This window comes from Hetaerina americana, unplaced genomic scaffold (genome assembly GCF_022747635.1).
Source record: "Hetaerina americana unplaced genomic scaffold, ioHetAmer1.1.p SCAF_10, whole genome shotgun sequence".
NCBI lineage: Eukaryota > Metazoa > Arthropoda > Insecta > Odonata > Calopterygidae > Hetaerina > Hetaerina americana.
This window is the reverse complement of record NW_027286070.1, coordinates 43,903,039-43,930,752: the sequence shown is the minus strand read 5'-3', so window position 1 is coordinate 43,930,752 and position 27,714 is coordinate 43,903,039. Positions and strand designations below refer to the sequence as shown.

Genomic DNA, 27,714 nt, shown 5'->3' with positions numbered 1-27,714 from the left:
GATTTTGATTACAAATGTTTGGTGACCAATAATTAGTTAGTTTGTTTTGACCCTGCACTATTTACCACCGTGGCACAGAATGTACACAATTCATAAAGAGTTATGGCCCCGTGTGCAGCAGTACCAAAATTATCTGACCTCTAAAATATTCATTTCAGTTTTAGTGCTAAGGTTATTGAAGAGATACGACTTATTAATTTTACCCTGTTTCTGTGCTATGATAATTTTATTCAGAGAGAACTTCATATTATAAGAATTAATGGCATTTCCTCATTGGGAATAATTGTACAGGTAATATAAAGAGTCATTTATATCAAATGCTCCGGTGTAATGGAATATTGAAACTAAAATTAGGTTACTAGCTCCTGTACAGTTAATATTAGTAGTAGGCTTTAGGCTAATACAATTAAGTGTTTAGTTCTTTGGTTAATACTATTAATATGTTCTTTTTAATCCCTCTAGAACAAAATATTTAGAGGTTCTAAAAATTAGGAGTATGTTCCAAGAAACCTCCTGCCTGTAGTGTAGGTGCCCTCAATATTTATCTTAACACGTGATAAAATGAAACTTATAACAATAGGATACAATTTACCTCAGTCCCTATTAAACCCACAGTTCATCCTCCATCCCTCCCATCCCAAGTTATAATTATACATATATGTATAAGATGGCACTTGCCCTAATTGCATCTAAAGATGAATAATATTGAAAACTAGGTCATAATAAATTTATTTCTTGTTGAATATTGAAAATTTTTAGCTATTCATTATAACTGCAAATATTATTTATAAAAACACAAGAGTATTCCTCTTGTATTTATTACAATTTATGTGTCCTCTACACTAAATTTCCTTAATTATTTCACAAGTTTCATTAGCTTAACTGTTTGTAATAAGCCATTGTGTAGTTCCCTCAATAGAAATTTACTTCAGAATTGGGTTAAATCAAAGGTGTTTCGAAGTAATGAGGATTTGGAAAGGCTGGCATGCATGAGCTGAATGAAATCAATTTGCCATAAATGTTTATGTAAAAAAGTATAAGTGCCTTCTAATTTCAAGCCAAGGAGAAAATGCTTAGCCATCAAAGGTTATTATATTATTTTAGTCATGAAGTCTTCATGTTCACAGAAATTCATTCATTATTACATGAATTACAAATATCGTCAGGATCATTGATACTGTTATTAGCGTCATCAATAAAGCTAAAATTGTTCGTATTATTTCTTTGAATTAAATTCAGGGTAAAAGTCAAACAGAATCTGTCATCTTCAGGAGAGAACATGCTTTCTCAGTTCAACTTTAGGCAACACCAACAGAAAAAATAATAAGTCACACAGATGTCTGAAAAACTATTACTAGAATGAGGTACTTACCTGCCATCTATTTTGCAAAGATTGATTGATAACTTATTCGTGGAATGCTATCTAATTGTTGATGATGATGAAAATGTATTTTGTTTACTTATTTCTTAAATCTGTAAATTGACATGAATTGCACTGAGGAATATGGTGTATTTTTAACAAATTCACATGATTTTATAGAAATTTAGATAAAATTACTGTGTACAGCTGAACTTTTACCCGGTTATGTGCCAAAGCTTTTCAACCAAAGAAAAACTTATAATCATGTTTTTTAATTCTGGCTTAATGTTGAGGAATCAATGCATAATAATATCTAAATAAAATTCTTAGTAATCTTTTCTATTGTGGAAGACACTACCAGTGTTGACAGGTGATTGCCATTGTAAAGGTACAATAATATAGGTGTACTCTCATATACATAGATCTCACTTGGTGGAGGGAAGATAGGGAAAGGAGCAGGAAAGCAGTGAAAAGGGATAGGGAGGTTAGGAGTGACCATCTCCACATAGATAAAAAAGAGATAAATTAGTGGTTTGGAAGAAAATGATTGGGAATTGGGAGGGAGAAAATATATATTGAGTTCAAATGTATGATTCACACTCCAATTTTGTACAGTAAGAGAAATGGACCATGGAATCCATAATCATGGTAATTTAACAAATAATAACTCTAACCTTACATTCCAAATTCAAAATATCAGGTTTTTGAAACCACTCTCACGTTTGAGCTCCAAAAGATGTATGTCATAGTTGAATGGAACATCACCTTTTTCAGACGCTTATATGTGCATTTATTTACCCTCTAACTAATTTTCTTCCCAATTGATGAATACATATATCATGCAGGGCACAAGTAAAAATTATTTCATGCACTTTACTTTGATCTGCAATACCATCTACAGTCAACTCTCAAAACTGTAATACTGTAGTACTGTAATAAAAAATGTAAAAATATAATGAGAAGTATCTGTTCCTATGACTAAGAAACACCAATTCAAAGCAAGCATTTTTATTACTTAATTGAAGACCTTCCATGACCAAAAGCCTTTTAGAACAGCGACTACGAACTTTCATTAGCCTTCTCTAATTGATATTTAGGTACTTTTGGATTCTTCCTTTTTGTCCTCATCTCAAATGGTGTTTGACCCGGTGGATCATTGTTATTTATCAATCTCTCCAGCTAAAACTCGACTGTTTTTTAGTGATCTTTCCTTGTTCTTAAAATATAATTTCTTACTTCTTTCTCATCTCTTCCTCTGCCCATAATACATAATCTTTTCTAAAAATTATGAAGTGTTTTATCTCAAATATGTTCTCATCCAGACTCTAATGATCTCAAATGTTCTTTATTTCCTCAAGTATATAAATCTATCCAATCTTTCACCTATGTGATTACTTGCCGTCATAAACATAAGAGAGAGGCAAAGTACATGGGCATTCAAGGTTTTTGTTGTTTTCATCACAAAAATCCCTTCAAAGGGAAGTCAACAACAGCTGCAGAAAAGAAAACACAGTAGAGGTTCAGATCATTCAAATGTGTAGATGAAATACTAGTATTTTCAAAAGAAATCGAGAAAAGAATAATAGATGTTAAGAACTGTGCCTAAGATGATTGCAAAAAAGTCAAATAAAATGATTGCTGCAGAGAAACTTAAAAACTGAGGCTCAGGGGGTCAATAAGAAGTAGCCCTAGTAATGAGCAGAAAATTAGGGAGGAGGAAATTCTCAAATGGAGTATATTAGTCAACTTACTAAATATGCCCTCACTTGGTCAATTATTGATTATGTTAGCCCATTTGTGTGCTACACTATTTGCCTGTGCCAATGTCAAATACACAATGGAGAAGTATATTATTAATTTTTATTCATGATTAACAGTTGGTATGAAATATTTAGACAGTATAAGAAGTAATACACTTCTGATTATTTCACAGTGACCACCACCAGAAATAAAACATTATCATTAGTCATCGTCTTACTGCATTAAGTGTCTGGACCTAGATATGCTAATTAAAAGTATTCAATCATACTCGAAAAGTATATTTTAATTCCGAAAATGATTAGAAAAGATGCACAAGTCGATGGCTAAGATCTCCAAGTCTATTCTAATCAATAGCAAAATGAATAATGCAACAACTCCTTTTCCATTCACATTTTATTTCACATTATACATTACAAAGAGCAAATTTTCCCTGGACTCTAAAAAGAGGCAGGATCATTTTTCCAAAAGTACGAAGCACTGGTATTAAAAAAAACTGGCAGTGCATTGCATCATAGCAACACATCACACATTTCTGTTAAGATTTTTGAAAACATACTTAAGCTCACATTTTTATTGGTTGAAGCATTGACCTACTAAGGTCTATAATGTTCCACAATGCTTATCCTTTAATGGATAAAGTCTGTCCATAGGCCAATATTTAGACCATAAGTCCATAAATGAGAAGTGAAATGACAGGCTATAATCTAAAAAGTTGCCTACCAATGCACTTTACAAAACATGACAAACAATGGCATAATGGCAACTGCCACAAAATGAACTTTATATGAAAATTGTTTAAAATGGGTTCAAATAATGAGTGGTGGGTGTTTTGAGTGTATGAGATCACAACTGTTTATATATCCACTTGGACAAGAAACCTTGCATGGACCATTTGAGACACAAAATCTGGAAACATTCACAGCTCATTTGGAAAGAATTGGTGACCACTACCATGAGTATTCACCATTTTCAGATTGGTGTCCTCAAAACTCATATTAAATAACACACAGCCCATCACAGCAACATTTTATTGGACCAGCATTTGGTCAATTGAAGACTATGATTATCAATTATTTTTTTAAATGAAATTCTTTTATTTAACATTTCCTGCAGCCTTCAAATATATGTTGCATACCAGATGACAAAAAAACCAGCTCCAAGGTGTTCAAAGCTAATAAAATAATCTGATGTCATATTTATCAGCATTTGTTTTTTCCAAATATCGTGAGAAACTTCTTATACAGAAAATCCAGACAGAAATACTTAAAAGTGAAATCTGTAGCTGTCCAAAACTCATTGAAAAACAGCTTAGTTAAGCTCATAACTTAGAAAATACAGATGCCAATAACCAAAAAATGACAATGTCCAATGGACTATGCCTATTGTTGCAGTCGATAACAAAATACCAGTGACACCTAAAATGGGAATATTAAAAAAAAAAAATGGAATACATTTAGATTGCAGGTACATATGACTAACAATCATGATACATTATAAAAAACTGTCTTTACTCTAAACACCACTGATAAAGGAAGTTTCACACAAGTAAGCATTTTTTTACATTTGTAGAGAGAACATGGTAAAATAAAATTGATCATTAGTGGGTAAGTTATATTTTCAAATGTTTTATCGACAACAAAATCCAGCTTAAAATTTAACATACAGCCACGAGTAGGTTTTTCCAGTCTTATTACACTAGTAGAAGATTTTTTTTATAGTAAATTAGCAAATACCAATTTATAAAATTTATTTCGGCTATAAAATCCCTTCATGAAACCTTGAAAAGTTTAGTGATAACAGTCACACGGCAATCATGATGGTGAAATATCTCTCTCTCTCTCTCTTAATGGGAATTTCCAGAAACCAAAAAATTAAAATCTATCAACAAGGACAAAAATCAGGTTGGATGGAAGGAATCGATTATGTATACCTGAGGTGATATGAAGTTTATGCACTTCAAAAAACATACTAGCAATGTCAGACCATTTCCATTATACCACAAGGATAATGAAAAATATAAAAGAAAACTATGAACATAAATGTGATTACAATTTAATAATGTTACTTTTGTGCAAGTTAGCTATTATCTAACAATATATTAACGTGGAACTTGAACAATGGGTTGAATACATCACAAAGCAGGATATATTCGGTTCAAATTAAAAGGAAACCAAAATATATCAGTTAGGATTGTAAAGCCTTTAATACTCTACTTCAAAAAAACTTGCTTAATGAATACTGAAAAATATATTTTGAGTAGCATTAAATATGACAAGGCATTGGTTTTAATCATTAAGGAGATGACATGAACAAAAAACTTCACAACATACGTTCCACAGTAAAATCAAGTTCGTATTAAAGGTTTCGTTCAACCTAATAAACCCTTATGAAACATCACCACACTTAACAGAAGAAAAAATCCACTGCAAAATAAACTTAGGTTTTACATACAAAATTTCCTACTTCATAGACTAGCCTACATATCTGTTTCATGTTTCTACCTATACCACTCATTATGGTAATATTAACATCCACACTGATGGGTTGGTGTTTTGCATTCATTCCAGTGGAAAGTTCATCATTAACTGAATTACAAATATATGCAAACTCATCGATATATCGATGGCACATATCTGCCATCAGGCGCAAACTGCTTGGAACATATTAGAAGCATTTTCTGGCTAAAACTCTTCAGTTCCACTCGTTTCCACTTGATGGCATTGCCAGGTGAGAACTCAAGATGATTGCTGTTCACCTGGTACAGATTCCCCTCATATGATGACAGGCCTGTGCTGATTATTCAGAGTGTCTTAGCTCTCTGGAGTAGATCCTCCACGAATTTCTGGAATGAAGTCATAAGAAGGGCCCTTGAACACTCAATTCATACGCAATGTGTCAATTACTTCTCATTATTTTTACATAATTGCAGGTCAAATATACGCAATTTATACCATTACACATTTTGTGTAGATAATTTTCTTCTTAATGCAGAGTATGACACAAGTCTGTTGTCACAGCAGCTTTGAAGTTATCAGAATAGATTCAAATTTATGGTTGGCAGACCAAAATGATATCCAAGTTACTTTAAAATACCCAGCAAGATATGTTTTTAATCTTTAAATGTACAGCCAATTTAACTGAGTCATGTGACTTCTAAATATAGTTTTGATTGGACCTGGAAAATACTTTCCACAATTTTGGTAATTAAGTTATACAACAGTAAATCATGATGGTGACTATGAATAAAATATTACAGGGTGCCGCAACATAACTTCCTTTTTTCAATTCAATTTGCATAGGAAAAAAGGAAGTTATGTTGCTGCATTCTGTAAGCTGGGGCTACAGCCAATTCATATTCAGCCCAGATTTTTTTAGCACAAAAATATATTCAATTATTTGCAGAATTGTTATTTCTTCATAAAATGCTTTTGAAAAGGTGGGCTAAGGTATTGTTTAAATGCTTTGCTAAGTACAGTGTTTATTATTGAAACCTGAAATCAAGGCAGTCCCTAATCATGCAATTTACCGTAGAAAAAGGTTATGGGCTGGAGTACAGTTTATAAGGAATAATGAAGTAAATGTTCATCAAGAAATAGATATGACACTGAATTTTTTAAACTAGATACTTAAGCATAAAATGTGGATTGAGAAACCATTAGAAAAATACTTTAGAGACGATTTACCTGGGTCAAAGGACATTAAGAAATTAGTAATTTTACCTCTTGACCTTTCAGAGTGAAAATTCAAGTACAAAAGTTGTTTTTTTTGCCACTAAAAATTGAAATTGTGTCGCTAATTAATAAGACACAAATTTTATTGAGTTCAAAGGGAACAACATTCTCAAGGGTAACACAATGGACAGATTATGCTCTAATTAATATTGAATTTATGCCTACTTCTCGGCTTGAAGCTAAGTTGGTGGTATTTCTATTGCTTTTATTCAGACACTTAAAGTGGATAAGAGCAGAAAAATAAGTGGCTGAGGAGCTAGAGCAATACAAACCATAAAAAAAATTTAAATATATACATTTTTTTCGTTAAACACTGAAGCAGGGTTACAATTTTTAACATGAATACGTTAATCTATAAAATAAGTGTTATTTATATTTAACTTTCTGACAGGAAAATGATTTTTATTTTCATTTTATTTGAAGGAATTTGTGCCTTCAAGACAAAGTAAATTTATTTGTATTCTGACTCCTAAACTCGTCCATTGATAATCTATAAAAATCCACTTATAGTCAACACATTAATTCTCATGAAAAAATGTCTACAATTATTCTCAGAACTTTCCAATTGCAAATACAATGTAAAGAATGTTATCCCTTATACTCTATGCTTTAGTCCAGACAAATGAACAACAGTAATCAGGTTCGTACCTTGGAGTACTATTATTAATTTTTGTAGTGCAAATTTCTCAATAAAAACTAAAGCAATTTAGCTTCAAAATTGTCATAAACTACATCTCCTTACAGGGGTGATTCATGTTGACATGGAAGAAGAGTGGAAGGGAACAGGAAGAATGCAGGAACAAATGCAATGTAACAGCTTTTTTCAAACTGAACAAATAATATTTTTTAACTGGTTGTTGGGTACTTGGCATTTTAAACAATTTTTGTAACCAAATGAAATATCATATATATAGAAGGGCTCTAGAGGAGATGCCCTGTCTCCCCTTTCTTCCCCTGGATCTGCTGTGACAAGCATTCCAGTCATTCTGGTCATAATAAATGGTGATATCATTATTAAAGAATATGCTTTGACAGATCAAATATGTATGTGAATTAAAATAGAGCTGGATCATGATTGTGACAAAGGCACATGCAACTGAAAAAAGTTTATCGAATTTCAACAATTAAAATGGAATAAGCAGACAATGCCCATTAATAAAAGCATTAATATCCATAATAAACACAACTAATCATTTCCAAAAACAAATCTACATTTCTCTCCAGCCGTGAAATGGAAGTAGGGTGAATCAAGGTGAGTCTATGAAATGGGAGAGAAATAAGATGAAGATAGTGAGTGAATTTTCACAGAATATTAACTATCATATGAGCATAAAACTTTTCCAACTCTTTCCAAGATAGAGGTCAACTCAACAGCTGCAAACAAAACATTGAATATGAGTCCTTGATCGATAAAAGCCAGAGTTTCTTTCACTTATTATTGTTTAAAATTCTGAACCCAAATTCTGATATAAGTATAAAAAGCGTCCAGTTTCTAAATGTCCATCTTAAACATTATTTAATAGCAATGCGGGTTGATATCAGCCATTTTTTTCCCCAACTGAAATATTTACCTTCACATCACGTGGTGATTTCTTGGCATCAACAAGCACCTCCTAAAAAATATGCAAAAAAAACAATTAGCATGCATAATCTGAAAATTATATCTAGTACCTTCATGGTTGCATAAGTCTATGCTACTTCTAGACTCTAGGTTACTCTGGGCCTAGCTAGATTGCAATGATCTTACTTTAGTTAAAGAAATAATGCTTAAATATTAAACTTTGAGTATAATAGCACATATGAAATTGAAAAAAGTCTAATTTAAATAAGTACATGTGTATAGTATAAATACATGGTGCAGCATGGCTGACTGACAGTTTTTTAAATAGCTTATTAACTACTATCGTGCTGAATGTTATGATCCTATGTAATTACAAATGAAATTTTGAGGAGTGTTTTCTTTAGCAGTAGGGTTTAATATGGTCATGTTTATAAATAGCATTAGTCCATTTCAATGGTGCTTGTTAACTATTAAAATTACAGCATGAAATTGATCAATTTTTAAACTCATTATTGAATTATTAATGAATTAAACAGTGAGAAAAAAATAACAATTCGCCATATGTGCAAAGTAAGAGAAGCCAGAGAAAACAACACATTTTGTGATTTGCAAATCACAATCCTTAAGGATTCATTACGTCTCAATAAGAAATATTTTCAAGCTCTTTAACTATTTGATAAAACAATTTAGTTTATTTTTCATCAGGATTTGCACTTCCACTTCAATTTGAGTTCAAAAATAGCAAAACGAGAATGTGGGGAGAATCTACTCTATTATTTAATCATAGGAAGTTTTTTGAAAAAATGAAATAGAAATGAGAGAGAAAGTATCTTCATGCAATGCAGTTAGTAAAATAAAATAAATGATAAACATCTCAAGTTGTTACATTTAGATCAAATACAAAGATGCCATAATGACAGATATGCTTTAGGAATCTTAAATTTACTATGTGCTTAAACAATCTAAAGTCAAATCTTTTACGCCATAAATTGGATCCACATTTTTTACCATTAATTTGCAACCTTATTGGCATATTGTTAATTCATAATGGATGCTTCTAAGTACGAAAAGCAGATAAAATGAAGAGATTGAACCATAGGATAAAAACTGCCAAAATATCATAAAGAATGATTCATTTATTAACGTCACTATTGCAATTAGCTTAAAAAAAACACATTGACTCTTAGGGATATGGATAAACACTCTGACTGCGACTTGAACTGGTACCGAGACTAGGTACTAGACATAGTTACTTTACAAAATGTTTTGCCCCATGGCCATGAAAATATTATCTAACTACCCGGCCTACATGAATGGTAAATGTGGTGGCCACTTACTGTTAGGGAAAGATCATATAAATTACTCAAAAAAAATGTTCTCACAAAAAGATAACAAGAATTACACTAAGGCTGGAGGAGAAGGGAATTTTCTGGGACACTAAATTCACTAGAATGTAAAAAATTTGCTAAGAAACATTTTCATTTTTTTCCATGCCATCCATATACAAACCACAGAAATGATTTATGGCATCTTATTCAAGAATAATTTATGAAATTTCCTTCATTAATTTCGTTTCCATTTTGCTTCAATGGCTTTGCAATGTTATGTTATACCCACACCAACCTTCTCCATTGCATGAAGAGTTGGTTTTATGAGATGTAATATTTTTGCATGACTTTCTCTTTAAGTATGATCAGATTTTTACAGAATAAGCACTGGAGAAGTTACTGCACCAGAAGTGTAAAAATGTACGATGATTTTTAATGAAATATTCATGGTTCGAATTCATGTACAAGAAGAGACATTTTTCCAAAAAGCCAGAGAATTACGTTCTACAATAAAAATTTTAATATGGCACTCAAAAAATCATCAAATTAAAATGATAAACACAAGAGTTTAATGAAATATATCCTATGGAGGTTAAACCACAGACAGCAGCATAGGCATCGCAAGCAGAAGTCACACTTTCATTCGTTTTCACCTAAAACAATGAGACCTGGATTCATATGATCTATTTTTGCGTATTATACACTATTATCCATAGAGAGAGAGACTCCACTCCGGCTACTCCCTCTGATGACACGCTAGTTAGTACCAAGAGTTGTACACGATTCTTGAGCAAATAAAAATACTATACGTCAATATTAAAACAGAATATACTAGCCTGTAAGTGCCGCCTTCGCTGTTCATCATCATCCATGTCCAGCAGATGGTCAAGATCCACCTCCACCTCACTGCGATGCTCTGAGTTACCCACTCCAGATCCACATGATGAATCCTGTGAAAAAATGATCATACATTAATTATATGTCCCCCACTCATTAAGTATGCCTTTTCTGATAAGCCATGTAATAGAGGTACCAAAGTAACATAACAAAAATCAATGAGGATGTTTACAGATTGATCAGTAAATTTAATTTTATGAATTTTTATACCTATAATGACAATTTTACTTGCGATTGCAAGATCATAGTTTACCAGAATTGAAAAGTATTTCAAAGATAAAATGCAAAAGGAATATTTTTATTTATGAAATGCATTATTTGCTTTTGCACAAACCTTAAAAGGTATATAAATGATGCATTAAATCAATTAATATCAACAGGCATAGAATGAATACATAGTCATATTTACTCTATGGCATTACTCAAATGCATATTTGATATATATTTCTGATAAGGGTTTCAACTTCAGGGCTTAGGTTCCTAAATTGGGATAGGTGAGCTGGAAGACATGTAGGAAACCATCAATGGGAAACAATGTTATGTTACAAGAAGGGGAAATGTGATAGGAATCCAAATGCCCTTTTAAACAGTAACCCAATGTGCTTGATGCATTTTGTACTGGAGAGTTTATGACACAATTTGAAAATAATTTATTACGTGTTTCTAATGCTGCATATGATATTCTTTGTTGCAATTTGTGCTTATATGCACTTTTGGAATTACTTAAGTGACAGAAAATAAATCTGTGCATTGAAAACCTGCATCTGATTCCAATTCACTCTAGAGGCAGGACACACCGTAAATACAGCACTGTGCAATTTAACCTTCAGCTTCATTTGACCTCCAATGGTCATTCTAATTTAGCAGAATCTGGATTCAATTCAGTTGCAAGTCTTGAGTTAGACCTTCAATTGAATGATTGACTGAATTTATAGCCAAGATTGACAGTTGATTGAGGGTCTGGAAAGGAAGAGAGGACCAGAGAGAAGACCATTTACTTCTGCCTAGTCTTTCAAAACAAAAGGAAATGGCTAGTTTTGGAAAAGCTTAGAATTGTGACTGAGGCTGGGGGGGGGGGGGTGATGTCATTCTTTGGCTGTGAGTCAGAAAAGCAGGGAAAAAGGACTTGAAGAGGAAAATTTTCAAACAAATATTTGATTGCACCATCATATCCTTTAAAAATATTTGCATGAAAGAGAAATAGTAAGAAGGTTATGAAATCATGATAAACTAAATTTCCTCTTTCAAAAATTAGTTTTATCTCAAAAATCAAATCAGCTCTAACCAAATATTCCATTGAATGCATTCATCAACATCATTAGGCTGAATTATTAATCATTGAAATAGAAAAATGAACCAAATGAAGGGGATTTTTGCTTTAATGAGTAAAATCAGAAGAGAGGATTCCATCTTTTCAAAAGGCTCATTGTATATATATCAAGGTGAAAGGAATTTTTATAATTAAACTGAAGCATTTTGACTAGCTAAATCTAATAATTTTGCAAATTCCTTATTATTAACTAAATACATGTGGGGAGTGTCGTTATAAAAATGAGAATACATTAGGGAAAAACAATTTTGAAGTTAGAGTGGGTTTTTAGACTGAAATAACTAGTCTCATAGCCAGTAGTCTATGGAAAATAGCCCTTTTCATATCTAAGCATACGATCAATCAAACATGTAAAATTCAAGCAATAAAAAGAAAAAAAACAAATTTACAATTATCATTAGGAAAATCCCCAATACAGCATTTTGCAATGAATCTGGTGGAGTGAACAAGTATTTCTCTAGACATGAATATGTGGCTCAACTAATGATGATTGGCCCTAGCTTGGATAATCACAAAAAACCAAGCACACAAAACAAATATATAATCATAATTTTTGGTTTAATTTATTTTTAGAAAAAATGAAGGTTGCATATGAAAAATACGAGCAAGCACTGTCATAATTAACAGAATAGTTCGCAGCCATTCCCAACATTTCACTATTACATTCTACAGAAGAGTCTCAAAATGGACATGTCTTAATAAAGGTGGAGAAAGTACAGTCCTCAGTGGGTTCTGCTTTACGAAAGACCAACAAGGTGCCATAATATTATTATTACTTCCAAAAAATAATTTTATGGAACCCTCAACACATTTCATATCACCATGGCTCAGTTGCTACGGTGCATGCAATCATATGATGAATTGGTTCCATGAAGCTCATCCCCGGCATCACATTCGATGCCTGCATTATAGAATTTGAAAGGACGTGTAAAATCTGCTACCTTGATCAAAAAGTTCCCGGAATAACCACCGTGTGGCGCTCCCATCGTTCCGATTTGAGTTCTGTTTTTTTGTTAAATTGGTACATCTGTTGTTGATATTCCCTTTAAATCTTAGTGTCATAACTTGACATTTGCAAAAGTTACGTAGCCAAGAGTACATCTATCTCTGTGTGTGTTGGCGATTTTTTACAATTGCAGAAATGGATTTAAATTTGCAACAACGAACTTGTATTAAATTTTGCGTAAAAAACGGATTTAGTGGCGCACGGACGTTGGAAATGTTGGAAAAGTGTTTCGGCAACGATTCTCTAAAAAAAACGGTCGTTTACCAGTGGCACGAGCGGTTCAGAAGTGGTCGTGAGTCAATCGAAGATGATGAACGCAGTGGCAGACCATCGACATCGAAAGTCGGTGAAAAAATTGATAAAGTAAAAGAAATGTTGGTCAATAACCGCAAATTAACCATCAGAGAAATAGCGGAGGACTTGAACATTGCCTATGGATCCGCCCAAGACATTGTGGTTAATGATTTGGGTTTCCGTCGTGTAGCAGCAAAGACCTCAATTTCATGCAAAAAAGAGACCGTGTTGACGTCGCAAAAGACATGATTTGCGAGGCTGAATCCGATCCCACATACATCAAAAGGATCATTACTGGAGACGAGACGTGGGTTTATGAGTACGACACGCAATCCAGACATCAGGCAAGTGAATGGCGTTCACCAAATGAGCCGAGACCAAAAAAACCACGTCGTTTTCAGTCAAAAAAGAAGGCAATGCTGACGGTTTTCATGGATTACAACGGTGTAGTGCATCATGAATTTTTGCCAGAAGGCCAGACAGTAAACAAAGAGTATTATTTGGGCGTTATGAGACGTTTGCGTGAAGCAATTCGCCGAAAGAGACCAGAAATGTGGGCAGAAAACTCGTGGATTTTGCACCATGATAACGCACCGTCGCACAGTGCTATCATTATTCGTAATTTTTTGACGAAAAATGCAACAAATACCATCCAACAGCCACCGAATTCACCTGATTTGGCTCCCTGTGACTTCTTTCTGTTCAATCGAGTTAAAAAACCATTACGGGGAACGCGTTTTAGCAGCCGAGAGGAAGTAATGGAAAAATCGCAGGAAGCACTGATGGACATACCGAAAACCGAATATAAAAAATGTTTCGAGGATTGGATCAAGCGCTGGCATAAGTGTGTTGCAGTCGATGGGGATTACTTTGAAGGGGACAATATAGATTTAGATGAATAAACTTGTATTTTTAATTTTCTGAATAAATTCCGGGAAATGTTTGATCAAGGTAGTATTCCTACTCTTTGATAATAAGCATTAATCAAGCAGGTGCGTTATATCTTTAAATCTGATATTCCACTAAGCGACCAGTGTTTGCTTCTAGAAGGATGATAAGAACTTTCATACCGGAGCTATGGCACGTGGCATTTAAAACGCTTGTCAATTTAAATGGCATACACAACTAAGCGTGATTGCTGTGCGGCGATGAATGTGGGAACCAAACACATTTGAGCGGGGGCAAACTAATCCTTCGTGTAGATGGCACGCACCATCGTTTCGACCGCCAGAGATTTTCCTACTGCTCAGGCGAGGGTTGAAGCGAGGATGGAAATTGGGTCAACGCCATGAACGTCGAACAACCACCCTTTCCCATCCCTCCATTCCTGAAGCACCGATTTCCAAGTACCCGAAAACGAGGGTCACGACCACCCAAAAATTCCTTTATCCAACTGCACGAGAATAGAGGGTAGGGAGCGAGCTGATTGCTTTACTATGGCAAACAGCAATTACGTCACTTGAAATGGATTTTTTTCTGTTTACAGCCTCCTATGACAATGCGGATCTAACTAACACCACCAGATTCAACACGGAATCAATCCAGTTCACAAGTTTTCCTGATTCGGATAAGGCTTCCTAGGTGTACTAGTAAGCAATGTTTTGAGAGTTGGAATTGAGTTTAATGAGTGCTTCGACGACAAATGTTACTTCGCACCACGCACTGTTTTGATTTCCACATCTTGATAATGCCTTTCATTGGACGTAAACACTTCGGACGTTGGTACACAAGAGAAATCTAAAAGCTCAAAACACTTTGTCGTCGATGAGATTTCAAACAACACACACATCCCACTCATACTTTTACCTGTGGTTTCCAACGTGAGCCATTGGAGTAACTAAGTATTCCCTCTGTGCGGGGATTTACATAAATGGTCATGGCTGCAACGTACTATTTTTCCCGAAAGTCGTACCCACTTCAGCTCGGTGCCACAGCTTCCCAAGCCATTCGATTGATTTGAATTCAAAATTGTTTGTTAAGAATGGGGAGGAAAACGCTACTATGAAACGAACTTTTAGAGCTGTGTTTCGCCGTATTTCCTCCAATGTAAATGGCATTTGTTTGAAAGCTATTCGAGAGAAAAATTCGTGTTGCAAGGGCGATGAAAAATTAAAATACAAAATAAAATCGAATCAATTGTGCGAAGATAAGGAAAAATAGGCGGCGACCAGCCTATTTTATTGACGCAGCAACATGTACGGGATACTACGGGTTGTTGAAGGAGGGCGCCACTGTTGAATGCAAGGTTTCCTCAAATGGCGATGATTTCGGATTTTCCCACAACAAAAAGGTAAGGTAAAATAGTACATCGTAATATAGCAATAGTGTATAGTAATTTCGGGATTCTTTCCTGCAAATGCCATGGCAAAAACGGGAATGCGACGCATTAGTAGGACTGCTTTAAATGTGAATTTTTAGGGACTGTCCTAAAACTACATATTCAGTAACAAACAACAAAGTAGGCGTATTGCAATTACAATTGTATAACAGGGCTTCCTTGCCAGTTGTATTGTTATAATTCATAAATGTTACTGTTATCATTGTTACTTGTTAAACCTATGTACAACTGCTCGGATAAATAAACACCTTAGAACTGAAGTAAGTACAATAATGGAGGGTTGAGAATTTTAAAGTAAACATCTTAATTAAAAAAAAGTCACGTTAAAATCTCCTTTTAAATACACATTCACCTTTCTTTACAAATTATTCTTCCCACTTCTTGAAATGGGAACATTTCCAGTGCATCCGGAACGGCATTTTTACCATTCATCGGATTTAAGTATGAATTTTCAGGTAAAACTTTTAGCTGTAACATTTAAGTGTAAATCCGCCATCTTACCCTTGGTCCCAAAGTTTAATTTTTACCAGAACTGCACTTTACATGGAAACACTGCATTTATTAAACATCATACTGAAATTTCATGCGAGCATTGTAATTAAAGAAGGTTTGTTCGGCATTATAGATGTACGATTTTGAGTGTCAAACCCGTTTTTCTTCGGCGAAAAACGAACCATTCGTGAAACCTTCGTTTCCTTAGGACGGAGGAGTCGAGGAACAAGAAGCAGCATAGCCACACTTGGAGCGGACATGGGAAGTCGCGACGGGGACGAAAAGCCACGCGTGTCCCTCGCTATCGATCACCGTCCTCAAATTTAGCTCATAAATACCCGGCGCATACCGACGCAGGGAAAAACGGTCGCCCGCTCGGTCAAACCGAACAGCCGACCATCCAGCAAGTTCCTTCCTTGCTCTTCTGTGCCATCAGCGAGAAAGAAGCCGAGAGTGAGACTCGATTTGGGTCCGGACGGATTCGTCGTCTCCTTTGCAGCTCGCAACGCACGAAAAGAGCAGTCGGGATTTCGGACTGGGTAGGGGGGCGGATTAAGCCATGCAGGGAAAGACGGATGGCGTCTCAGCGGTTCAAAGACACAGATCAAACGTGACAGGGAAGGGTAGTTTCCTCACGGTTGAGCAGCGGGGATTCCCAGAATTCTGCGCCTGGTTAGGGAGCGATAAAGGGAACGGAGGCGGCAGATGCCCGACGAAGGTCGAACTAAGGGGAAACGGGGATAACGCGAGATTTTAATTTGGGGAGGGCGTATGGGGGTGGGTGGGATTCGGGAAAGCTTTAAATTCACCACACCGCAACCCACTGATCTGTCGTCCGTCACGCTGCTGCAGGCGAGGTGAAAGATGGACATCTTCACGGGAGATGGGGGCCCCGCATTGACGGCGTCCGACTCGCCCAAAGATTGCTCATTTTCATGGCGCAGTGCGCTATTTTCTGATTTCACCGCCTTCGTATTACAATTGCCTTTTGAAGAATTTGAAGATAATGATACCTCAATTGATAATAATAATATGCCCTTATATAAGCGATTAAAAATATGCGCAAACCCACACAAAACTTCTGATTACATTTACAACTTAACTTAAAATTCGATTAACATTTACACTTATATGTTAAATACGTACCAAATGTGGGTCCAGTAAATAAAAATTGCCACCTAACCCAAACTCACTGGTTCGATTCCCACTTCGGCAAGGACTTTTTGTGTTGCTACGTAATCTTTTTCAATGGATCATACAATATATAACCTTAGCCGTGCTGGAGCAACTATAAATCAAATTAACGCTAATGCTACACCCCATATTTCATTACATTCGTACAATAATTAAGATTAACTCCAGAAACAGAACTACAGCAAAAAAGAAACAGGATGCAAGTGAATCTATGAATTCTTCCCCACGAACTTACTAGAAGTCATAAAAACGTCGCCATTAATGTGAAAACGGAATGAAAAAGATTTAAACGAAAACCTATTTCCCATCTTCGACCCCATTTTCATTTAAGTATACGTATGCACTAAGATCCTCTGTGCCATGACCCGAACCCGGCATTTATTAGGGCGTTCACATAGGGGTAGTTGGCATGATGTTATCATAGATAACACTCTTCCAAGGATAAGTGCCCGCCACCTCTCCAGTTTGGGTTTATATTTGATAAAAGACTTGGCAGCAACATTCAAAACTATATTCCGGACAAAGCGATGCCGCTGCAATAGTTCCACACAAATTACTCACACGTGCTAAGAAGATCATCACACAAGTGCGTGCGTGTATATATATTATATATATATATGTGTGTGTATATATGTATACATACATACATACATACATGGACACACTTGTAGTGCGATGATCTTAACACGTGAGTAATTTTTGTGGAACTATTACAGCTGCATCGCTTTATCCTCCGGAATATAGTTTTGAATGTTGTTGCTAAGTCTTTATTAAATATAAACCCAAACTGGAAGTTCATTAAATATATATATATATATATATATATATATATATATATATATATATATATATATATATAGTATATATATATAATACACAGTAACACATAATATAGAAACACAAAAAAAAGAGAACACTCACACGTATTTTCTTGATATTTCGACGGAAACAATCCGTCTTCCTCTGAAGATATAGAAGTAATTAATTACTTCTATATCTTCAGAGGAAGACGGATTGTTTCCGTCGAAATATCAAGAAAATACGTGTGAGTGTTCTCTTTTTTTGTGTTTCTATATTATGTGTTACTGTGTATTGTACTATTCGGCACTTCCGTGTTACGTCTATGAAAGCATATATATATATATATATATATATATATATATATATATATATATATATATATATATATATATATATATATATGTATACACACGAAACTGTGATTTCGGAAACCCATGTAAATCAAAATGTTTACACGAGAGAGAAAAAATTTGCTTAACACACAGGGTAGTAACTATATTACCAGCAGTTCCTGAAATGTCTGGACATATTCCCCACACATAATTGGCGAACTACTTCACAGAAAAGACCCACTTACATTTTTGCTAAATACACGACGAAGTTGCATTTTGAACATTTTTTATGAATCGATATGAACATTTTTTTAACTGAGAATATATTTCGTTAATGACTTCGTTCATTTGACTTTGACCCTCGTTTAGGCAGGACATGTTATTAAGGTCAGCGGAATGGATTCAAATATTTTACGGGGAAAAAGCGATAGTTCTTTTTAAACACGAATGCGTGTTTATGTATATCCTTGAGTTTATGAAAGAAACTCCCGTACGAAGTTTATCCATCTCTTTCGGTTACATCATATGAGTAACTGATGGGGATCGAGATGGTGCGGGGGCTAACGTACTGGCCTTCCACCCTGAGGGCGCGGGTTCAAATCCCGGCGGTGTTGAATATTTTTCAGAGGTATCTCGATCCCTACTTGAGGTGCTTTGTGGAGGGCACTTTGAGTGAGTACGCCGTCCGTCGGATGGGACGTTAAACTGCGGACCCCTTGGCGCCTTTCGTAAAGAGTAGGCTAATGCCGACGCCGGGTTTCTCTCACCCTTCATCCTTTCCTGTCCATCCCCTATGGCGCAAATGACCTTAGCTGTCGGTCGCCTCCCCTCAAAACTACTCCGAGTAACTGATTTCCAGCATGACAGGAAACAATAACAGGTGCATGAGGTATACACTATGATTAAAAGCAGGTTTTCTGTTAATCAGTCAAAAAATCGATATACTCGTAGCATTGACACAAGTTTATGGAAATAAACAAATCTAACGAATTTTTGCGCAAGGAATCAGTGTCGCCGTAGGCACGGAATTAATGATTAAGACACTTGAATTCATCTGATAGGTCGAATATCTTCAAAGGAATTTGCAGTAAAAATATGAAGATCAGAATAGGATATTAAGAAGTTGAACGTTAAAACTTGATCAGTGAAAAAGCTAATTTTCGAAATTATTTCTAATTCTTTGCATTCACTTCGCCAACTCTTTGCATTCGTAGCGCACTAAATTTAATAGAAAAAAATAAACGTAAATATGGCGTTAAAAGTGAACTCGTCAGGCTCGACTCAGAATTGTCTTAAGAATAAATAAGTTGGTAACAATGCGAGGAAAACTTAAAGAGAAGATGAAGACAAACTTCAACGCGACACTTCCCTTATATTCAGAGGAAGGTCAATTTCCATCAGCTTCTAGTGCGATTAATTAATTAATTTTTTAACAGCTGCCTTGACGTAAGCTTTCGCGGGAGTATTTAAAAAATGAACTACTGCATTAACTTTCAATTTAATTATGCCATGACTTCATTATAATCAATCATGAATAGATCTAACATTTTATTCAACTGAGTTCAATTTTACAATCAAATCTCCCAAGTATGATGACGGCCAGACCATCGGCGGGATTCAGGCACGGAGTGGCCGACCTTTGAAGAAGCCGACGTGATTCTCGACCATCAGGTCAACGCATACGGTGAAAAAAATCAATGAAAGCCTTCCGTAAGAGAGACGTAGAATAAATATTCATATTTAATAAGATGACTGTTCACGTCGACTTTATGAAAGACCAGTTATCATATTACCATAATCACGCACAATGCTGCATTGCAACAGCATTTGTATTTTATAAAAATCGGAAGCACAAGAGAATGTACTCATCTGCACACGTCGTACATAAAATTGGGCATTGCCTTCCTAGGAAAATACAGTAATGCATGCGAGAGCAGTGGAAATTTTCTCCCCGATTCATTGATGCTCACCTCATTTCGACCCTAGAACCGTCGGCAGCCAGTCAAGACCAACGATGAAACACGGAAACAAAACGTAGAACAAGCAAAGTGAAATCAAACAATTTGCTCTTCTCATTTTTTCATTACGCAATGGCTAATCGAAGACGATAACAATTTATTTGAAGTTTATTTATTCATTGATAGCAATATAAATTGGCGTTCGCATTCTCCAAGAATTCTCCAATGTTCTGATAAAGAGTTCCAATATACACGAATTTACTGCACATCGAAGTCTAACGTTCCCAAGTGATCCCGTAACATTTGCAACAGGAAATGCAGAAAACTCGCTTATAAACCGATAGACGTCGCAAACTTAATTCGACAGGCGAGGTGACACACCAGCTAGGGTGGCACCATTCCAGTAACTTAATAAATGAATATGATTTTAACATAATGCATTAAAATTTGATTTGATAAAACTACATACGTGTTTCCACACGTGAATTAATTTTCCCTAGGGACATGTTTCGTCTCCGGCGTGACTTTATGGATTGTACACAACATACTGAAATGAAATAAGTAACTTTGTAATTCCACACGCACACACATAGAGCTCGTCAATGCGCAAAATAATATTCTTTTGTCGTATTTCCCTCAGTGAAACAGCTCGCGTTAATACAAAGTAAGATGACATTCAGCATACCTAGTGGATGCTGATTAAGGAATGGATTAACACCGTTTTTGCTTGAGAACAAATTGTGTGTTAGTGAAAAGGGCGTAAAATAGTAATGTCGCAGAGGTATTTCTCGTGCCGTAAACATTTTAACAATATTATACGTAGAGTGGACCACCAATGGTAATTAGTTATCAACATCCGACAAAAATGATGTAGGGCACGAATCGAGTGCGCTACCGCAGGGTGAGAGACAAACAAGGCAATGCATTACACGGGAAACGGAGAAGTTACGGCTCATAATTTCTTTGGGCCAAAGCCAACCTACCCAGAAATCATTATATGCATCGATGAAACTGGGAAAAAGGAAGTCGGGGTGAAAGCAGGGGATGTTAAAGCCCCAGTTCCCATCGGTTCGCATCCAATTACTCCTTTCACTGCTTGGCAAAGACTTGCCGCCGTAACTTTGAGCTAAGTGCCGATGGACCGATTGCCTCACGGCCATGAATAAAAGGCGGTTATCACTATGGAACGCTCTATGCTTATCTTCATGAGACACTGGAATCATGAAATAACAACGCCCAAAACCACATTAACTTTTGTGAATTACCCCTTGGCTAATAACTAGTTGCACTATGGGAGCCACGGTACTGAATGGAATGAAAAAAAGGACATAACTCAGAAACATGATTAGTCTTTATCGTTGCATTACTGTAGATCTCAAAGGTGAAAGGTTTGGTGCGGCTCAAGAAACAGAGAAAACTCTAAGAATGTACGGAGAGTCAAAGACTCCAAACTAAACGGAGAGAAATTGCGAAATCGTCAAAACCGCTCTGATGCAAACAAGTACATGGGATTGGCACAAAAGGACTTGGGATAAAGGAAAGATGAGTCTGAGATAATATTTTGCGTAGAACGGAAAACAATGACCTTGATAGAGTAAAAAAGTATACAAGAGTTAAGTACGGTACTGGGTAAGGTAACCATTTAAACACCATTTAAAAATGTGATCCCTGAATGAAAAATGAGGGAATGGCGTAATGCATGGAAAAGCGAATACCTCTACGACTCGTGTGAGCGAGCATATTAAAAAATTAATGGTCATCAGAAGGCGAGGTCGTAATATGCTAATTATTTCAATTAACCTAATGTTAAAATCTCTCTTCTTCTATTTTTTACGGCTCAACTGATCTTTCAATCTGACTTTCTTGTATTTTTGAACGAAAATTGATTCGGAAAAATTCAGAATGCAACAAGATTAGACGTACAGAAATGCTGTCTGTGTCCCGATACTTCAATTGAACTATGTGTACAACACCGACTATATATGCCGACAAATAATAATGGCCGATATTAATTAAATTTCAGGAGGATCGACCCAAAAAAATACAAATATCATTAACTAAAGCAGTTGCATTAAAATAAAATATGAAAGACAAACGAGAGTTCTCAAAACCAACTGTAAATAATATAGCCAGCGCCGTACATTATTGTTCGCTGTATCTCAACTTAAAAGATTACATTGAAGTTACAATCAATAATATCGACATAAAAGGATTAAATACATGTTACCTCATTATACACATACAAAATAAAAGTAAACAAAAATTATGCAAACTATTATAAGTACAGTTTGATCATAATTTCGCCAAGTTAAATATTATTTATCACCATTTAGAGAAAGTTATCAAGGAACTGTCATTGCACAGTCATAAAAACGACTTCCTGGAAAAGATAGCCATCCACGATGGTGAAAAATATTTACAGCAGAAACCATAAATACAGCCATATAGATATAAAATTAATTCAGAAAATAGAAAAAAATGACATTATTACTCCGACCGCGATCGCGAACGGTGACGAATCACTGCTTCCAATTTTTCGGCATTCAATTATCTTATAATCTCCCACAGGGGCACAGACTCCAGATGGGTAGGCTGGACCATGCGGATTAACGCAGATTATCCCCAGGGGCGTCAATTAAATTGGAATGATCGGCAATTACCCTCCGGAGTGCGACTCGATATCTCCTCGGATTGAAACCAAACTGATAGAGTATCCCGAATGAGAGACGGGGGGAGCGATGGTGGCGCGTCGAAGGGAAGAGAGGCGCAGAGAGACTCCAACGGGGGAGAGGGAGCGAGAGAGGGTGCTTGGGGTGAGCGGAGACGGCCGGGTGATGTGGGGCATTGGGTACGACGGGGTGGAGAGAGAGATAGAGAGACCGTGGCGGGATCCCAGAGGCGGGCCACGCCGGTCCGTGGCACGGGGAGGAGACGTCCCCGGGCGGCCCCGGATTCGTGAATTGGGTCACCAGGAGGGAGGCGGGACGATGCCGAGGCGAGTGGGATCGATGCGAGGAGCACACGCATGAAATGGGACGGGAGGGAGGTCGGAGTTTTTGGGGCGGCGATGGGGGGGGGGGATGGCGGGTGGGGCCGAAATGGGGCAAGCGGGGGAGGACGGTGGCAGCGAACGGGGGCGATGACTGGAATCATGTAGCCATGCATCGACAGTTGTCGATACTAACATCTGATGCCGACAATATAGGCCATTTCGATACGTCGATGACAAAAGTCGACAAAAGGACAACTTCAATGATGTAGATGTCGGCTGCACTAAAAATGGTTGTGAAGGGATTTCGATAAATGAAATCATTGGGGTGCAAAGAAAGGACGAGTCTTCAACGTACAGCTACTATTGACAAGACTCCCAAGAGCCACAAAAATTAAAACAGATGACGTCTGTACCCGCGATGAACTTTAAAAACATGTCTACCGAATTATGTCATTACTGGCTACCTATATCTATCCCACCTTGAACCATAGTCGCATTTTCGCCATTTTTCATGAGATTTACAATTAGACAGTATATAGACCAAGACAGACGGTATATATAAACCAAACTACTTAGATGAATTGAATTGAGCTATCCTGCAATCATTTTGCAACTCTCGTCATTATTTTCCAACCACGACAAATAATTTCAAGGTATATTTCCATTTAGTGTAGAGGTACCATTTCATTTAGAAAGGCAAGATAAGAGCATATTGCTCACCTTTGGGAAAAATACATTATTTTTTTACAAATGAACTTGCAGCATTAGAAAAGAAATCTAGTCCAAAGAAGAAATAAAAAAAAGGCGAGTCCAAATCCATCAAAAGCATTCGGCTCAGGTTATAGATGGTGAGAATACATCTATAATGTTCCGTTTCATTTTTGGTTGATACATCTATATTTTTTTCCCAAGGGAGCAGAACCAGGTGATGGCGTGCGATGCACAGAAGGAGAGAGAAGTAGTGGGGCGTGGGTTTGGAATCCATCGGGAAAAGATACAGAGCAGCGATAAGGGGAGAGAGGTCCCTCGCAGCTTGAGAGGGTTGCTTCCACCCCGCAGCTGCCGCGCCTCAAATCAAGACGACGATCCCCTCGAGTGGCTGGGAGGCGGTGCATTCCTATTCCCCTTCCTGAGGCTTTCCGAGTGACCTACAATGTGGCGCCATTTCAAAACGGTTTCTTCAATTTCACGAGCTTCCCCACCCAGGAAAAATAATCTATAAAGGACGACCGGCAAGTGGGATAAAGCCTGGAGAACAGAAACTCCGAAAGGCTCCCTGATTCATTAGAAATAATATTAAGTGTCAATTCCACCTTTAGTTGTGCAAAAAAAAGACAATCCTATCTCTCAAGGCATCGCACTCGCCGAAAAAATGAAATAGCAGGAGATTAAAATGGAAGATAGAAGGAAGTGTTAATATTTAACAAAAAAATAAATTACTTCATTTGTGCGAAATGAATAATCAGAAAAACCAGAGTCGGACAATTGTAAAAAATTCTTTTACTTTATTCTGTAAAAAATGAGGATATTCACTGAGAGCAAATATACCAATTGTCTCTCTTTTGCTGCCGTTATTGTTCACGACTGTTCCATTACAATTTTTGTTTGAGTTTGGCATCGACCTGAGACTGCAGAGTGAACTGTATGGTGCATTAATTTTCGTTTGGTGGTAGTAACTCATAAAATGTGGTAGACTAAGTCCAACAAATTTCCACGAGAATAGAAGCCCAGATAATATCATCGAGTATCCAGCGAGATGGCTTATACTAAAGGAACTTGACCGGGTAATAAAAAATACAATCATTCTAATTCATTTATAATTTTAGCAGTTCCTAAAACACTGAGCAACGGATCAACCCAAAACCCATTAGGAATTTGGGAAAAGATTGTTTCCACCCAAGGTGAGAAATATTTGGAGGCTGATGATAAAAGCCATGAGGAAAACATATATACCTATTTCCGCGAATATGTGGGTCTAGTACAGTAATCCTGATATCATGGTCCGTTAGAATAGTCACAATAAATATTTATCGAATGAATCTTCCTCAAATAATTATCATAGTATGATGATTATTCAAAAGACTAAGGTAGACGACCTCGGGTAGGTTAATTCAATAGATGGAAGGGAAAAACTATATGATGACCAGGTTGATATATATATATATATATATATATATATATATATATATATATACACACACACATACACACATGCTTTTCTCATGCATATACATATCATATATACCTATATACCCATACATACATGTGTATATATACATATATATATATACATAAATATATACATATGTAAGCATATATGCTACGGAGAAGTGGAGAGTTTAACGACCTAAGGAAGCCAATCTTCGGTTTATAGTTAGCAATTGTAATCATGATCGGGAGCACCATATTCAGAATAATACGGTAGAAGTTAGCCGACTTACCTTCCCTGGAAGGAAATTCTATTTACAATATCGAATGACGAACACCGAACTTTGTAAAAGGCGGATCAAGTTAGTCAACTTCCATTCCCTGAAAGGAAACTAATTTTACAATATCTGAATTCACCATTAACTTAATTATTTCCTACTAAAGAATAGAAATCATACATAGAAATGGGACAGAGATAAATTTTACACGAAGCCCAAAGCGGAGTCTAAAATATCAATTTGGAAATAATAATCGCCTCTCGATCCCAATAGCCCCTCTTTCCCGCTCCACCCTTTGCTCCGCAATAAAGTTCTGTCGGCAACCGTGTCACGGGCTCCTTCGAGAACCGCTCTTACGTGTCCCCCCAGCTTTTACATGACTCACCTGCCAAATTTCTCATTCAAAGGACCCCAAAACTGCAAGTGCCTAAAAGGGGAGAATGTTTCCAACGGTTATTCATTTCCATCTGCGGTGTGGAAACTTTTAGGAAGTTCTCAGAGCCCGACTCCACTTTGAACCGGAACTAATGACTCTTTGCGATATTCCACGGCGATCGACCATTCGAACAATCAAATCTCGACTCCCATGAGCGATGGTCAGGGTAAATTATTTGAAAAGAGGGTAAATTTCCAAAGTTATAAAGAATTATAGGCACAAACAGAGTGGCGGAGTAGAAGGCCGAAAACTAATCTTTAGGCGATAATATTCTAGACTCCATTGAAGAAGGAGGAAACTTTGGATACGAGTAAAATTGGATGACGTACTCTATGCAGACTTAATTTTTCATCGCATACCGTAATAAGACCCAAATATTTAAGACTCGAACAATGTAACTAATTTCCATTAAAAAAAAACGAAAAAAATTCTAGCGAGAACTAATTCTTTAAAAGGAATTTTGCGCAACTTTTGCTCGTGATGAAAAGGTGATATGATTTGGTTTCAATTAATAAAAGCAAGCAAATATAATAGCCTGGTCCTCGTTATTTAGAAGTAATTTAGAGTTAGGTACACACCTATTTGTTCGAGGTGTCAATGGTCATTGCAATGTGGTGATATTGGCAAAGGACCGATAAACGCAGATGTCGATTTTTGAGCCATAGAAACACAAAGAAAGGACACTTACATATGTGGTTTTGACGTTTCGACGGCCAGGCCGTCGACTTCAGAATGCCTTCCACAATGGCGTTCTGAAGACGACGGCGTTGCCGTCAAAACTACATATGTGAGTGTCCTTTCTTTGTGTTTCCATGGTTTAAAAATCTACATCTGTGTTTATATATACTTGTGCGTCGCCAAAGAGCGTTCCATTTCGAAGATATATGTATGTATGTAAGTGTATATATATATATATATATATATATATATATATATATATATATATATATATATATATATATACACATATATATATATATATATATAAACGATTTTTTTATATCCCGGAAATTAACAATTCCTTTTTCATTTCATATTTATCTTGCTACCAAGTTCCACATCGATTAACTCAATATCACTCAAGAGAGACTAACCGCACTGAACGCAATACTAATGATAACCAACCATGGGGCACGATGAACCCTGTGGTTCACGCATTCTATATTATTTGAACCAGTATGTGTGAAGTAAAAACCTAAAACCCACCGTGACAGAATAATCACACTATTCCACGCATTTATTGACGTGATGCGTTTCACCTTTTTACTGCATTAACAGGCTACCCGGCGATCGGCAAGACGATCGTATCAATAATTATTTTGTCACATTAAATAATTTCTCTTATGTTCCAAAGACATAATAAAAACCTCTACGAAATGAATCCTACATTAACAGAGTTTCAGTAACCTAGTTTTCTATACACACACAAGGGAACCAGAAATTAAGACACGGCATTAGTTTCTCAAACTTCGGTCAT

General features: G+C 36.2%; 1 protein-coding gene across 1 annotated transcript in view; it reads right to left on the bottom strand.

Annotated features, from left to right (window-relative positions):
• Positions 1-3,504: 3,504 nt before the first annotated feature.
• Positions 3,505-27,714, bottom strand: part of LOC139700083 (protein phosphatase 1 regulatory subunit 14C) — a 168,167-nt gene continuing 143,957 nt past the window's right edge. The window contains exons 3-5 of the mRNA XM_071598583.1: positions 10,578-10,691; positions 8,424-8,465; positions 3,505-5,963 (exon numbers count right to left, since the gene is read on the bottom strand). Of these exons, the coding sequence (XP_071454684.1) occupies positions 5,922-5,963; positions 8,424-8,465; positions 10,578-10,691 (198 nt within the window). The 3' untranslated portion in view covers positions 3,505-5,921. The remainder of the gene's footprint in view (positions 5,964-8,423; positions 8,466-10,577; positions 10,692-27,714) is intronic.